The 16,323-nt window shown below is 43.5% G+C and overlaps 1 protein-coding gene across 5 annotated transcripts in view; it reads right to left on the bottom strand.

Annotated features, from left to right (window-relative positions):
• Positions 1-14,636, bottom strand: part of igsf10 (immunoglobulin superfamily, member 10) — a 42,863-nt gene extending 28,227 nt beyond the window's left edge. For 2 of the 5 annotated variants that reach the window (XM_072254949.1, XM_072254953.1), the window contains exons 1-5: positions 12,169-12,585; positions 11,978-12,082; positions 9,163-9,462; positions 8,952-9,081; positions 1,701-2,091 (exon numbers count right to left, since the gene is read on the bottom strand). In XM_072254949.1, coding sequence (XP_072111050.1) covers positions 1,701-2,091; positions 8,952-9,081; positions 9,163-9,374 — 733 coding nt within the window. In that variant the 5' untranslated portion in view covers positions 9,375-9,462; positions 11,978-12,082; positions 12,169-12,585. Of the gene's footprint in view, positions 1-1,700; positions 2,092-8,951; positions 9,082-9,162; positions 9,463-11,977; positions 12,083-12,168; positions 12,586-14,546 lie in introns of those variants that run through there. The other 3 variants (XM_072254951.1, XM_072254950.1, XM_072254952.1) reach the window with 3 other exon arrangements.
• Between the last annotated feature and the right edge of the window lie 1,687 nt (positions 14,637-16,323).

Here is a 16,323-nt window from a genome sequence, read left to right as displayed (position 1 = left end):
CTTGAACCAGTTTGGCCATTCTCCTCTGTCCTTTCTCATTAACACGGCATTTTTGTCTACAGAACTGTTACTCAGTGAATTTTTTTGTTTCTCACACCATTCTCTGTAAACTCTAGAGACTGCTGTATGTGAAAATTCCAATATATCAGCAGTTCCTGAGATACTCAAACCACCCCACCTGGCACCAGCAATCTTTCCACGGTCAAAGCCACTTAGATCACATTTCCTCCCATTTCTGATGCACAGTTTGAACAGCAACTGAATCTCTTGACCCTGTCTACATGCTTTTATGCATTGAGTTGCTGCCTTTATGCATTGATTGGCAACTTAGATATTTGTGTTAACGAGCAGGTGTAGAGGTGCATCTAATATAGTGGCCACAGGGTATGGTAACTCTTCGATCCTTACTAGGTTTAAATTCAATGACTCCTTCTAACAGACAGTGTGAGGAGCATCATCAGAACTGTGCTGGTTCAAGAGAGCATCATCACAATCTGACATTTCTGGAAAGCCAACATCCAGAGGTGAATTAAAACTAATTTTTCTGTGAGTATTGCTGTATTTCAGTTCTCTGGGCAACTTTCCTGAGCCTTCATGTTGTAACATGACTAATTTTGAAACTCTTGTCACCAAAACACAGTTAAAACTCCAAATAACTTTAGCTTGTCTATATAGATAGCAGTTAAATTTTGAAGGTCTAAAAAGTCTTAAGAAGACAGTGGGAGAGAGGGACAGAACATTAGGTTAGATAAAAGTCCAAAGTAAATTTATTATCAAAAATATTATCATAGTTGTTGAATGTTGTTGAATTAGCTGAGTTACAATTTGAAACATTTGCAACATCTGCCAGTGATATTAAACCTGATTCTGTATGACCTAATGTAAGATGTGAGGTATAGGATTGGTCCATTTTAACTGGGTGGGAATAGGTCTTGGGTAAGCTGTATAACAGTGGTCAAACTGATCTTTCTCATTGTTGCTAACTTCCAAGTTGAATTTCTTTCCACTAGGTCTAATATCTTCCAAGAGGACCACAACTTTGTCATAGGGTTTGGAGACTTGCATGCCTCTGTGACCCTGACAGCTAGGTCGGCTGGAATCAGTGCCAGTGCTTTGGCTAGAAATGTCATCCATACCAAACAGGTCAAAGGGTAGAGGCTAAACTAAGAGTGGTCCACCGGTCCTCCAGGTTTGGGGGTTCAGCTCAGGGCTAGCAACCCTGACTGCTCAAAAAAATTTGTTACGGAAACAGCAATGAAGGATCATTCTATACAGACAGAGATGGAGGACTTTCATTTCTGCCTCAAACACCAGCGGTGTTATAGGCAGTAAGTAAGTAAGGTCTGGTATGATACAGGCTATACCTAGAATATGAAGGTCTGAATTATGGGCATACAGACAAATTCCATAATATCATTAAATTCAAATATACAAAAGGCTCTCTTGCTCTATTTTTAGCTTCTTTTCTTTCTTATCAGCCATATGTGCTTCTGATGCTATTAATTGGGGTGTCATGGTAGCATAGTGGTTAGGGCGACATTATCACTGCTTGGATGGTCCCAGAGTTTGGAGTTCAATTCCAGTGTATGTTTGTAAGGAGACATTTTGTACATGGATTTGTGTATCACCTGAATATGCGGTGCAGCAAAGTGCTTATCTTGTAGTAAATACCAACAGGTAAGATTAATGCATGACTATACCTGGTTGCTTTTCATTGAGTTCAGCTAACCACTTCAATTTACAGTCACAAAACCATTTGTTGCCATTTAGGTAGATACTTTCAATATCTGAGATGTAAGACAGGAGGTCACTTGGAATTGATGTTAACGCGTTGTCTGACAGGTAAAGGTGCTTGATTGAAGAAATTTTGAAGATCTGGCTGAAGCGAAATGTAACAAATGTATCTCGGTGCAGTTCCTGAAGCACATTTCCTTCCAAGTGGAGCAGTTTCAATGAAGTGAGCCCGTAGAGTGCCTCGGGGTTTATGAATTCAATTTTGTTGTGATCCATGTATAACCGTACCATATTGCGAAGACCACGAAAAGTCTCACGATTCAATGCTTTCACCTTGTTGTAGCTCATCTTCAGAACCTTTAAAGGCAACAGATAAAGTTGTTACAGTTGTTAGCGGTGGGGAGAAATCTTGGGGTGCACGTGCATAGATCCCTCTAAGTTGCAGCACAAGATCATAAGGTGGTTAAGAAGGCGTATGGTGTGTTGGCCACACATACAAAATGCTGGAGGAACTCAGCAGGCCAGTAGCATCTATGGAAAAGGGTACAGTCAACGTTTTGACCCAAAACTCTTCAGCCGAACTGGAGAGTGGTGTGTTGGCCTTCATTAATTGAGGGGATTGAGTTCAAGAGCCATAAGATAAGGTTGTAGCTCTGTAAAACTCAGGTAAGACCACACTTGGAGCATTGTGCTTAGTTCTGCATCGCCTCGGAAGAGGGTGGAAGCTTTAGAGCGGGTGCTAGGATTCACCAGGATTCTGGCTGGATCAGAGAGCATTTCTTGTGAGGATAGTTTGAGCAAGCTAGGTCTTTTCTCTTTGGAGTAAAAGAGGGTGAGAGGCGACTTGATAGAGGAGTAGATCAAGTAGACAGCAGAGACTTCTTTTTCCCAGGATGGAAATATAAAAAGGATAACTATAAGGCGTTGGGAGGAAAGTATTGGGGTGATGTCAGAGGTAGTTTTTTTTTTTACACAGAGTGGTGGGTGCATGGAATGATGGAATGTGCTGCCGGGGTGGTGCTAGAGGCGGGTGCATTAGGGACTTTTAAGGAACTCTTAGATGAAAGAAAAACGGAGGGATATGTGGGAGTGTAGGGTTAGGTTGATCTTGGAGTAGGTTACAGGGCTGGGACAACCTTATGGCTGAAGAGCCTGTACTGTGCTGTGCTGTTCTATGTTCTATGGTACCTACAAATGACAAAGCAGTGGTGACATATACTCTATATTGTCGATCAAGTACTTTCATTGTGGTTTGTGATTTTGTTCCTGCTATTGTAATCAGATGGAATAGCTTGAGAGCACAGGGCAATAAAATACTTCAAGGCCTCTGACATTCTGAGTTTATATACTAATTTATAACAGCTGGATGAATGGGGATGGAGTAATAATGTTGACAATGGCTGATATAACAGCTAGGTGAATGGCCGATGGAGAGATATGTTAATAATGGTGATAAACAGCTGGGTGAATGGGTGGTGGGGGTATAATGTTAAAAAGGGTGATATAACAGCTAGGTGAATGGATGAGGGGGTATGATGTTAGTAATGGTGATAAACAGCTGGGTGAATGGGCGATGGAGAGATATGTTAATAATGGTGATAAACAGCTGGGTGAATGGGCGATGGAGATATGATGTTAATGGTGATGTAACAGCAGGGGGAATGGGTGACAGAGATATAATGTTGATAATGCTGATAAACAGCTTGGTGAATGGGTGATGGGGATATAATATAACAATGGTGATAAACAGCTGGGTGAATGGGCAATAGAGGTATAATGTTAATAATGGTGATAAACAGCTGAGTGAATGGGCAATAGAGGTATAATGTAACAATGGTGATAAACAGCTGGGTGAATGGGCGATGGAGATATAACGTTAATAATGCTGATAAACAGCTGGGTGAATGGGCGACAGAGCTATGGTGTAAATAATGGTGACTTATTTGCAGGCAATTGATGAGCGATTAGCTACTCTGTTTCAAACTGAGGAATAGCATTAACCTATGATTATTTGCTAAATAGCAACACTTAGATGTTATATATTTGCCAGAGGAAGTGATTCAGGTAGATACATTAACAATATTAATAAAGTATTTTGACAGGTACATGGGCAGGAAAGGTTTATGGGCCAATTGCAGGCAGATGAGACTGGCTTAGATGGAAAACGTGGTTAGCAGGGGCCAATTGGGCCAAAGGGCCTGTTCTGTGCTGTGACTCCAAACAACTTGAGTATCACAGTTACAACTGGCCCTTTAAGTTCTTCACATATCTTGCTATGTGCATCTCCAATGACAACCAGCAATGAATTTGTCAACCTCATGTCTGTAAGAAGTATGCAGGTAGTAAATAAGCAGTGAACCAAATGCATAAGACATAGGAGCAGAATTAGACCATTCGGCCCATCATGTTTTCTCCACCCTTCTATCATGGCTGATTTATTTTTCCTCTCAACCCTATTCTCCAGCCTTCTCCACGTAACCCTTGATGCCCTTTCTAATCAAAAATCTATCAACTTCTGCTTTAAAAATACCAAATGACTTGGCCTCCACAGTTGCCTATGGCAATGAATTCCACAGATTCACCAAACTCGTACTAAAGAAATTGCTTCTCATCTCTGTTATAAAGGGAGTCCTTCTATTTTGAGGATGTGCCCTCTGGTCCAAGACTCCCCACTCACTACAGGAAACATTAGGAAACATTCTATCCATATCCACTCAGTCTAGGCTTTTCAATGTTTATTAGGTTTCCATGAGATCCATTTTCATCTAACACTTCTTATGGAATGCTGATAAAACATTTTGCTAGGAATAGTGACTAGAAATCAAAGATTGGAATAACTCAAGAAATAAACTTCAAATTTTACTGCATCAGCTGGGGCATATAGATGTGGTTAATTAAGTATATCTTGCATGAAAACTAGATTCAGTAATGGGAACCACAATACCAGAATACATAGCATCCCATCTAGCCCCTCCTGTTGAAAGGAAATATTATGCAGACGAGCTGATAATTGACTTCAGGCTCTCTAATAACTTTGTAATCCTCTCAGTCCAAGTTGATGAATTGGTAAATTATTTTATTTAATCATGTGTACTAAGGTACAGTAAAAATTTGTCTTGCTTAGTGTTAATATAGATCAATTCATTGAGGCAGTACTATGTAGCGCCTCTCAAAGTCCGACCCTACGTCCCCATCATGAGACGTCTCTGGTGCAGCTGCAGGGGCTGATCCCATGTACAGTGGATACACTGGATTACCGAAACACTGATGAACTGCAATCAGACCACCGACTTTGGACAATGGAGATAGGAGGTCATCTATGGCCTATGCCCTACTGGAAGCTAAGGGACCAAGAAGAAGAAGAACTATGTAAAACAACAACAGGGTGCAGAATAAAGTGTTATAGTTACAGGGAAAGTGTGGTGCAGGCAGACAATAAGGAACAAGGCTATAATAATGTAGAATAAAGTGCAATAGGTACAGAGGAAGTACAGTTCAGGTAGACGGTAAGGAACAAGGTCATATTGTGGTAGATTGTGAGATCAGAAGTCTATCTTATCATATAACGGGACTGTTCAATAGTCTTATGACCACGGGATTGAAGCTGTAACTGAGCTTGAGATACATGCTTTTAGTTTTCTTTCATCTTGCGGCTCGTGATAGAAACATAGAAAATAGGTACAGGAGTAGGCCATTCGGCCCTTCGAGCCTGCACCGCCATTTATTATGATCATGGCTGATCATCCAACTCAGAACCCCGCCCCAGCCTTCCCTCCATACCCCCTGACCCCCGTAGCCACAAGGGCCATATCTAACTCCCTCTTAAGTATAGCCAATGAACTGGCCTCAACTGTTTCCTGTGGCAGAGAATTCCACAGATTCACCACTCTCTGTGTGAAGAAGTTTTTCCTAATCTCGGTCCTAAAAGGCTTCCCCTCTATCCTCAAACTGTGGCCCCTCGTTCTGGACTTCCCCAACATCGGGAACAATCTTCCTGCATCTAGCCTGTCCAATCCCTTTAGGATCTTATACGTTTCAATCAGATCCCCCCTCAATCTTCTAAATTCCAACGAGTACAAGCCCAGTTCATCCAGTCTTTCTTCATATGAAAGTCCTGCCATCCCAGGAATCAATCTGGTGAACCTTCTTTGTACTCCCTCTATGGCAAGGATGTCCCTCCTCAGATTAGGGGACCAAAACTGCACACAATACTCCAGGTGTGGTCTCACCAAGGCCTTGTACAACTGCAGTAGTACCTCCCCGCTCCTGTACTCGAATCCTCTCGCTATAAATGCCAGCATACCATTCGCCTTTTTCACCGCCTGCTGTACCTGCATGCCCACTTTCAATGACTGGTGTATAATGACACCCAGGTCTCGTTGCACCTCCCCTTTTCCTAATCGGCCACCATTCAGATAATAATCTGTTTTCCTATTTTTGCCACCAAAGTGGATAACTTCACATTTATCCACATTAAATTGCATCTGCCATGAATTTGCCCACTCACCCAATCTATCCAAGTCACTCTGCATCCTCTTAGCATCCTCCTCACAGCTAACACTGTCCCCCAGCTTCGTGTCATCCGCAAACTTGGAGATGCTGCATTTAATTCCCTCATCCAAGTCATTAATATATATTGTAAACAACTGGGGTCCCAGCACTAAGCCTTGCGGTACCACACTAGTCACTGCCTGCCATTCTGAAAAGGTCCCGTTTATTCCCACTCTTTGCTTCCTGTCTGCTAACCAACTCTCCACCCACACCAATACCTTACCCCCAATACCATGTGCTTTAAGTTTGCACACTAATCTCCTGTGTGGGACATGTCAAAAGCCTTCTGAAAATCCAAATATACCACATCCACAGGTTCTCCCCTATCCACTCTACTAGTTACATCCTCAAAAAATTCTACGAGATTCGTCAGACATGATTTTCCTTTCACAAATCCATGCTGACTTTGTCCGATCATTTCACCGCTTTCCAAATGTGCTGTTATCACATCCTTGATAACTGACTCCAGCAGTTTCCCCACCACCGACGTTAGGCTAACTGGTCTATAATTCCCCGGTTTCTCTCTCCCTCCTTTTTTAAAAAGTGGAGTTACATTAGCCACCCTCCAATCCTCAGGGACTAGTCCAGAATCTAACGAGTTTTGAAAAATTATCACTAATGCATCCACTATTTCTTGGGCTACTTCCTTAAGCACTCTGGGATGCAGACCATCTGGCCCTGGGGATTTATCTACCTTCAATCCCTTCAATTTACCTAACACCACTTCCCTACTAACATGTATTTCACTCAGTTCCTCCATCTCACTGGACCCTCTGTTCCCTACTATTTCTGGAAGATTATTCATGTCCTCCTTAGTGAAGACAGAACCAAAGTAATTATTCAATTGGTCTGCCATGTCCTTGCTCCCCATAATCAATTCACCTGTTTCTGCCTGCAGGGGACCTACATTTGTCTTTACCAGTCTTTTCCTTTTTACATATCTATAAAAGCTTTTACAGTCCGTTTTTATGTTCCCTGCCAGTTTTCTCTCATAATCTTTTTCCCCCTTCCTAATTAAGCCCTTTGTCCTCCTCTGCTGAACTCTGAATTTCTCCCAGTCCTCAGGTGAGCCACTTTCTCTGGCTAATTTGTATGCTTCTTCCTTGGAATTGATACTATCCCTAATTTCTCTTGTCAGCCACGGGTGCACTACCTTCCTTGATTTATTCTTTTGGCAAACTGGGATGAACAATTGTTGTAGTTCATCCATGCAACCTTTAAATGCTTGCCATTGCATATCCACCGTCAATCCTTTAAGTGTCATTTGCCAGTGTATCTTAGCTAATTCATGTCTCATACCTTCAAAGTTACCCCTCTTTAAGTTCAGAACCTTTGTTTCTGAATTAACTATGTCACTCTCCATCTTAATGAAGAATTCCACCATATTATGGTCACTCTTACCCAAGGGGCCTCTCATGACAAGATTGCTAATTAACCGTTCCTCATTGCTCAAAACCCAGTCCAGAATAGCCTGCTTTCTAGTTGGTTCCTCGACATGTTGGTTCAAAAAACCATCCCGCATACATTCCAAGAAATCCTCCTCCTCAGCACCTTTACCAATTTGGTTCACCCAATCTACATGTAGATTGAAGTCACCCATTATAACTGCTGTTCCTTTATTGCACACATTTCTAATTTCCTGTTTAATACCATCTCCGACCTCACTACCACTGTTAGGTGGCCTGTACACAACTCCCACCAGCGTCTTCTGCCCCTTAGTGTTACGCAGCTCTACCCATATCGATTCCACATCTTCCCGGCTTATGTCCTTCCTTTCTATTGCATTAATTTCTTCTTTAACCAGCAACACCACCCCACCTCCCCTTCCTTCATGTCTATCCCTCCTGAATATTGATTATCCCTGAACGTTGAGCTCCCATCCCTGGTCACCCTGGAGCCATGTCTCTGTGATCCCAACTATATCATAATCATTAATAACAATCTGCACTTTCAATTCATCCACCTTATTACGAATGCTCCTTGCATTGACACACAAATGTGGGGGTGGGAAAGAGAAGAGAATGTCTGGGGGTTGGTGGGTCTTTGATTCTGCTGGCTGTTTCACCGATTCAATGAAGAAGTGCAGAGGCCAGTGAGCACGGACAAGAACTGTGGCATGAACGAATGAAAGAAAATTTAATTTGCCAAATCAGTATAAATTGATTCTGAATTCATTTCTCTACATTCAAAAAGGACTATGCAATAAAAATTTACTGTATTTATAGTGCAGTAGTGGTTAATCTGAGGCTGCGCCCTCTGGTCCACTTTGCCATGAGAGGTAACGTCTCTCCACGTTCACTCTATCTTGGGATTTCAATATTCGATAGGTTTCATTGAGACCTCCCTTCATTCTTCTGAACTCCAGTCAGCACAGTTTCAGAGCCATCAAACATTGCTCATACATTAACCCTTTCATTCCCAGGATTATTCTTGTAAACCTTCTCTGGACCCACTCCAATGCCAGCACATCCTTTCTTAGATAAGGGGCCCAAAACTGCTCACAATATTCCAAGTGTGGTCTTTATTGAATCCTCCCTCAGTCTCCCACACTCCAGGGAAAACAAAGAAAGTCTGTCCAACTTCTTGTTATAGCTAAATTAGGAAGGGTGTCAGCCTTGCTAGCATGCCAAGAATGAACAGGAACTTCTAACACTGGGAAAGCCTACCTGCAGGGACTGCAGATCTTTGAATGCATTGTCCGGTATCTCTTCAATCTTGTTACTGTGAAGCATCAGCAATTCAAGACTTTTCAAGCCAGTGAAGCTGCCACTTGTTAATTTCATCAGGTTATTGTAACTGCGAGAAAAACAGGTATCTTAGTGCCTGCCTATCATCATCCAACCAAACATTACTAAAGGCAACATGATTGAGACTAACCCCAAATTGATGCGTTCCACCTGAGGTTGGATGTTTGCTGGGATGGTGTTGAGATATCTGAAGGTGCAGTGGATCTCCGTGGGTACATAACAGGCACATGGCTTGGGACAGGACAGGCAGAAGCGCCAACACCAGGTGAAGGCTGCCAGGATCACCAGCAGTTTCCCATGCCAAGAGGCAGGCAAGAGGCATCGCCCATGGACTGGCTTCATCCTCTCTCAGCAGCTTGGGAGAATCGCCCTGTGAAAAGCAGTTACATGCTGGAAGTTTTCTGTCAATGGACCAGATTCCGAGAGTGATCTGAAAATGCAAACATGTAATTTTTGTTTTTGACAGCCAAGATATTTCAATGAATATATCACCTGTCGGCATCTATCGCTACCTCCACTCTCTCCTCCTCCATCTCCCTATCACCCCCTCCTCAGCTGGATCCACCTATCACTTGCCAGCTCTTCCTGCTCCTCTTTATATTAACTGTATCCACTCTATTTTTCAGTGCAGATGAAGGGTCTCAAACAGAAAACCTGACTGTCCATTGCCACTCCCTCCCCACGGATGGAGACTGGCATGTCAAATTCTTCCAGCATCTTGTTTGTTGGGCCAGATTCTAATATTCACATTCCCTCTTGTCTACAAAATTGTTCTGTCCATTGCAAGAAGACCTCATTCTATATTCATACCCATAGTGGCCACAGTATTATATACCTCCTGAACTTAACAAAGTGGCCACTGAGTGTATGTTTGTGATCTTCTGCTGCTGTAGCCCATCCACTTCAAGGATCGACATATTGTGCAATCAGAGAAGCTCTTCTTCACATCACTGTTGTAACACATGGTTATTTGAGTTACCGTCGCCTTCCTGTCAGCTTGACCTGATCTGGCCACTTTCCTCTGACCTCTCTCAATAACAAGGTGTTTTCACCCTCAGAACTGCTGCTCACTGATGCTTTTTGTTTTTCACACCACTCTCTGTAAACTTTAGAGACTGTTGTGTGTGTGAAAATCCCAGGAGATCAGCAGTTTCTGAGATACTCAAACCCCCAACCTGTCTGGCACCAATAATCATTCCATGACCAAAATCACTTAGATCGCATTTCTTCCTCATTCTGATGTTTGGTCCGAACAACAACTGAACCTCTTGACCATGTCTACATGCTTTTATGCATTGAGTTGCTGCCATATGCTTGGCATTAATGAGCAGCTGGCATGTATCACAAGTCTAGGTTATGCAATCACTGACGCCAGGCAGACAATCTCTGAAGAGTTTTGATAATGGCTGGGATCACTCGTCTTGTAAAGACTCTGCCCAGAAGAAGGCAATAGCAAACCACCTCTGTGGAAGCATTTTTCAAGATCATTCATGATTATGGAAAGACCATTGCTGCCCATGCCATACCACATGCACTTAACGAATAAACAAGCGTACATAGATACCTAATAAAGTCGCTACTGAGTTTGGAACATTTTAGCACAGTGAAGACCCCTTGGCTCATGATGTTGTGCTGAACTTTTAACCTCTAACCATACCTCTTGTATAGCCCTCCATTTTCTATCATCCATGTGCCTATCTAAGAGTTTTTTTAAATGCTCTTAATGTATCTGCCTCATGTACATAGAAACATAGAAAATGGTGCAGGAGTAGGCCATTTGGCCCTTCCAGCCTGCACCACCATTTATTATGATCATGGCTGATCATCCAACTCAGAACCCTGCACCAGCCTTCCCTCCATACCCCCTGATCCCCCTAGCCACAAGGGCCATATCTAACTCCCTCTTAAGTATAGCCAATGAACTGGCCTCAACTGTTTCCTGTGGCAGAGAATTCCACAGATTCACCACTCTCTGTGTGAAAAAGTTTTTCCTAATCTCAGTCCTAAAAGGCTTCCCCTTTATCCTCGAACTGTGACCCCTCGTTCTGGGCTTCCCCAACATTGGGAACAATCTTCCTGCATCTAGCCTGTCCAATCCCTTTAGGATTTTATACGTTTCAATCAGATCCCCCATCAATCTTCTAAATTCCAACGAGTACAAGCCTAGTTCATCCAGTCTTTCTTCATATGAAAGTCCTGCCATCCCAGGAATCAATCTGGTGAACCTTCTTTGTACTCCCTCTATGGCAAGGATGTCTTTCCTCCGATTATGTGTGTTTACATTACGTAGTGTGTAGATGAAACACCCCCCCCCCGGTGAATTCCGCTTTAAAATTGACGGGGGGGGGGCAATGCGGGCTTAAAAGCGCTCAACAGGCCAATTAGAAGGAAGATTGCTGGCCACGTTATTTTACACGGAGTCCGGAGCCGTTCTGCCAATAGCCGAAGACGTTGGGTGCTGAGTCTGTGATCTAACGACTTGGTGCTCGGTCTGGACGCCCACTCTTGCGTGTCCCTGCCAGGTCGCGCGTTTGATTCTATGCAGCTGAGGAGATCTCGCGGCTGCCGTCAACCATCAAATATTTTAAAAAGTCTTATTAAAACTTTGAATACTATTAGACTATTCTAACTGAGAGCAAAATGACTTTAAACAAATCAAACACTATCACGAAAGAAAGTTGCACGTTCTTCAAATGCAACTCATACCTAGTCTCCTCTCTACACAGATACTCGGTAACTTAGATACTCAAAATGAGAACTCCCTTAAAACAACCGTATTTTATTGACTACGAAGTTCAAAAGTTCAAAGTAAATTTATTATCAAATACATACACTCTATGCCACCATATACTACCCTGAGATTGGTTTTCTTGCCGCCATTCACAGTAAATAAAAAGAATCGGATCAATGAAAGACAGCGCACAAAGGCTAACAGAGCGACTTGCCTTGTTGCATTTATTGTTCCTTCGGTGGGTGAAGCGTTCCGGCAAAATGCACGTGGATTACCAGGTACAATCTGGAAGTTTTCCCTGGACGAGGTTGTGCTCTCCCTGAGGACAGTTCGTTACAAAGCATTACAGATCATAACTGTATACCGACATCTAAGAATTTGATAACAATTTTAACCTGCAGTTACCAGAAGACCGCCAAAAGCCCAAGTCATTTCTCCGTTGTGCTTGGCGGACAGCTCTTCACTAAAATACAGCGAGTGTATGCCTTTTAATTTGGTTCTTTTCGTCAATTGCTTCAAGCTGATGTGTTGTCAGACTGCCCTTCAGTTTCTCCCGAGAAGCCTCCGCATTTAATCCTACTTAAAATAAATGTACACTCAAATGCAAAAGGGATAACGGCAACAGGTAAAGTTTAAAGCACTTACAGCTTCCTGGTAGCCAGAATCCGCAAGGACCAGTGTTTAGCGCGGATACCACGGGCACCTGTTTGTCGAAAGTACTTTCATATTTCAATAGGTCGGTTAGAATTTCTTTAGTGCTTTATTACAAGACGTTCATAGACGTTTGGTGCAGCACAGGCTTCCATAGACAGCAGAACCCTCCCTCAGTGCACTGGGGAGTCTGCGGCGTGGGAGAGAGGGAGAAGGGGAGGGTATTCTCCAGTTCATGCCAGCACGCAGTAAGCCCCCGCTTTATAAAGCAAGCTACAGAATCTCTCTTGCTGTTTCAGCCTCTCAACCGGTTCAGTCAGCGTTCTGTCCCCCCCCCCATAACTTTTATTGAATATTTTTCAGAAGGTTCTCTAAATGTTGACACTCATTGGGATTTCTTTGTCGGGGGAGGTCTGAAGGCCTGTACATCCCGCTTGCGTTTGCATTCGCCCCGAATCCCACCATCTTTCTCTTTCGGACCTGTTCCCTCAGCTTTAGATACCGAAACGGTGTTGTGGAACTTTTGACAAGCGACTGTAAAAAGTTTTTGTCAGTCCGCTCTTTCGCGTGCACATTCCCAAAAAACACACAAGCGCGCGGACACACAGGAAACACAGATAAACACACACGCAGATACACACATAGACACACAGATGCACACAATCACTCACACACACACACACACACACACACACACGCGCGCGCGCGCGGAGTGAATAAAACCTCCTTACACGCGGCCCACTTTGCTCACATTCTCACAGATACAATATGCGTTCACTCTGCAGGACACATTCTCACACATTTGCAGTCACACAATGTCATACACACGTGCTCAATCTCACACATTTGCACAGTCTGCACACACAATATGAACCTCACACACTGGTCTGCTTTCTCAGTCAGACGCACTAATGCATTTTCTTCCTCTCGAGCACGCAGTCTCATTCCCATAGTCATACGGGAAAATATGCTCTCGCGCATAAGACCATAAGACATAGGAGCAGAATTAGGCCATTCAGCCCATCGAGTCTGCTCCGCCATTCCATCATGGCTGATCCCGGATCCCACTTAACCCCATACATATGCACACTTACGCCCTGTTCTGTACACAAGCTCGTTCTCTCTCACACACCCTATCGCGCACACCCTTGAGCATATTCTCATACAATGCAACATGCACACTGACACATCCATACATCTTTTCTTACAGCCTCACACATATTCCCAGGCACGTCTATACATGTTCAACCTTTCCAAACTAAAATAAACTTTCCAAACACGCACTCCGATTCTCTCTCGTCCCCTCTCGCACACACTCAAATTATCTGTACACACTCTCTCTCTCTCCTCTCTCTCTCTTTCTCTCTCAGACACACACACACACACTCTCTCTCACACACACACACAGACACCCCCCCCCGCCCCAACGCACACACACGTCTTTGCATCAAACTATTCTTTATCCCGAAAACAAATTTCAGGTGATAATCCCTGATCGTACTTTTACGGACCCATTAACGAAGCATTTGCTGGTTAACTGTGACCGAACACGTTCGTTTATTTATAGCTATTCTGTTTTCGATTCACACGTTTATAATTTGAACTATCAATTTATAGTGAGTAGATTTCTCACATGCTAACTTGTGAACGATGCACTGGAAACGCAATCCACGAAATCAGGTTTAAAGTTTTTTTTCCCCAAATACAAAAAGTTTATTCGCACAAATATACACAAAATACAAACATTAAATATTTACAAGGTGAACAAATACAAATAAAAACATGATTATTACTGTCCATAAAACATTCATTTCTGGAGGAGGGCACCGTCTCCGGAAATCCCCCTCTGTACCCATGGTGACAGTATGCTCCCTCTCCAAGGATATCCGGGCACGTATGTATCCCCAAAAGAGAAGCAGGCAATCGTCCCTGGCAGAGTTCACGACTGCCCGCTACCTGTACCTGCAAATGCCCATCGTGGCGAGACACAGGAACAGCATAGCAGTAGAGATACGCTCCCCCCCCCCCCCAACCCAGTACTGAGTGCCCATATACTGTATCAGGAGAGCCGGGCTAAAGTGTGTTTAAAGTGTTTTTTTATTATTAAGTGGCGATGTAAGTAGTGGTTTTACCTGCACTTAAGGATTCCAGTTATTCTCAGTGAAACCGGCTGCAGGGTGTCATTCATACGGCCATAGCTGCAGTTTAGTCTCGTTATTATCCAGAGGAATTTTCAGACTGCGACGCGTAAATTTATGACACTGGACTCATCATACGCTTTGCTCTTGCACCACTGGCGCCAGTGACAACCCTGCAGTCATTGTACGAAACATCTGGAAACGTTCATTTCGCAACAAACAGAAGGTACCACCAAGATCCCAGTTTGGGCGTTAATGTTTCTGAGGGTGATGTCTGATAGGTAGGGTATTGGACAATATATTCGCGTTGCAAACGCCGCACAGCTACCGGTAGTCTTTGCACAAGAAATTTCCAAAGACAGTGGGTCCAAAACAAGCAAGAAGTACAAAGCGCGTACTTTCTTTTAACTAAGCAAGAAGGGCGGGTCTTGAGAGCGTGGCTAGGTAATGACATTTAGCGGGTTCCATGGCATGGAAACAGACCCATCGGCCCAACTCGTTCATACTGACCAGATTATCCACCTGAACACATCCCCTTTGTCTCTGTTTCGCCCAGAAACCTTTCCGATCCATGCATCTGTCTAAATACATTTCAAAGTTTGCAGAATGGTGCCGGATCATTCCTGTAGATCACTCACTTACTTACTTAACTGCCCGTTACCCCGCTGACGTTTAGGGCAGCAATTAACGTCTTCCATCTCTGTCTGTCCTTAGCCATCTTCTGTATTATGTACCAGGAGTGGTTCAGGATCCTCATTTCTGCCTCCACGGCGCAGTGCCAAGTTGTCTTTGGTCTCCTCCGTTTCCTCCGACGTTCTGGGGTCCAATGAAGTCCTGTATTGATGCTGGAGTTAGCCTCTCTTCTCATCACGTGCCAAATCCAGCGCCAACACTGCTTCTATTTAATTGTTTACTCTTATAAATCTAAATTCTCTGTTTCTCAAAATTTACCCCCTTGAATGATAAGATAGACTCTTGACCTCACAATCTACCTTGTATGATCTTAGTAGTAGTTGTAGTCATACTTTATTGATCCCAGGGGAAATTGGTTTTCGTTACAGTTGCACCATAAATAATTAAATAGTAATAAAACCATAAATAGTTAAATAGTAATATGCAAATTATGCCAGGAAATAAGTCCAAGACCAGCCTATTGGCTCAGGGTGTCTGGCCCTCCAAGGGAGGAGTTGTAAAGTTTGATGGCCAGAGGCAGGAATGACTTCCAATGACGCTCTGTGTTGCATCTCGGTGGAATGAGTCTCTGGCTGAATGTAATCCTGTGCCCAACTAATACATTATGTAGTGGATGGGAGACATTGTCCAAGATGGCATGCAAATTGGACAGCATCCTCTTCTCAGACACCACCTTGAGAGAGTCCAGTTCCATCCCCACAACATCACTGGCCTTACGAATGAGTTTGTTGATTCTGTTGGTGTCTGCTACCCTCAGCCTGCTGCCCCAGCACAAAACAGCAAACATGATTGCACTGGCCACCACAGACTCATAGAACATCCTCAGCATCGTCCAGCAGTTGTTAAAGGACATCAGTCTCCTCAGGAAATAGAGACGGCTCTGACCCTTTTTGTATACAGCCTCAGTGTTCTTTTACCAGTCCAGTTTTTTGTCAATTCGTATCCCCAGGTATTTGTAATCCTCCACCATGTCCACACTGACCCCCTGGGTGGAAACAGTGGTCACCGGTATCCTAGCTCTCCTCAGGTCTACCACCAGCTCCTTAGTCTTTTTCACATTAAGCTGCAGATAATTCTG

The sequence above is a fragment of the Mobula birostris genome, chromosome 4 (assembly GCF_030028105.1).
Source record: "Mobula birostris isolate sMobBir1 chromosome 4, sMobBir1.hap1, whole genome shotgun sequence".
Classification (NCBI taxonomy): Eukaryota; Metazoa; Chordata; class Chondrichthyes; order Myliobatiformes; family Myliobatidae; genus Mobula; species Mobula birostris.
The sequence above is the reverse complement of the archived record's forward strand: the minus strand, read 5'-3'. Positions and strand labels throughout refer to the sequence as shown.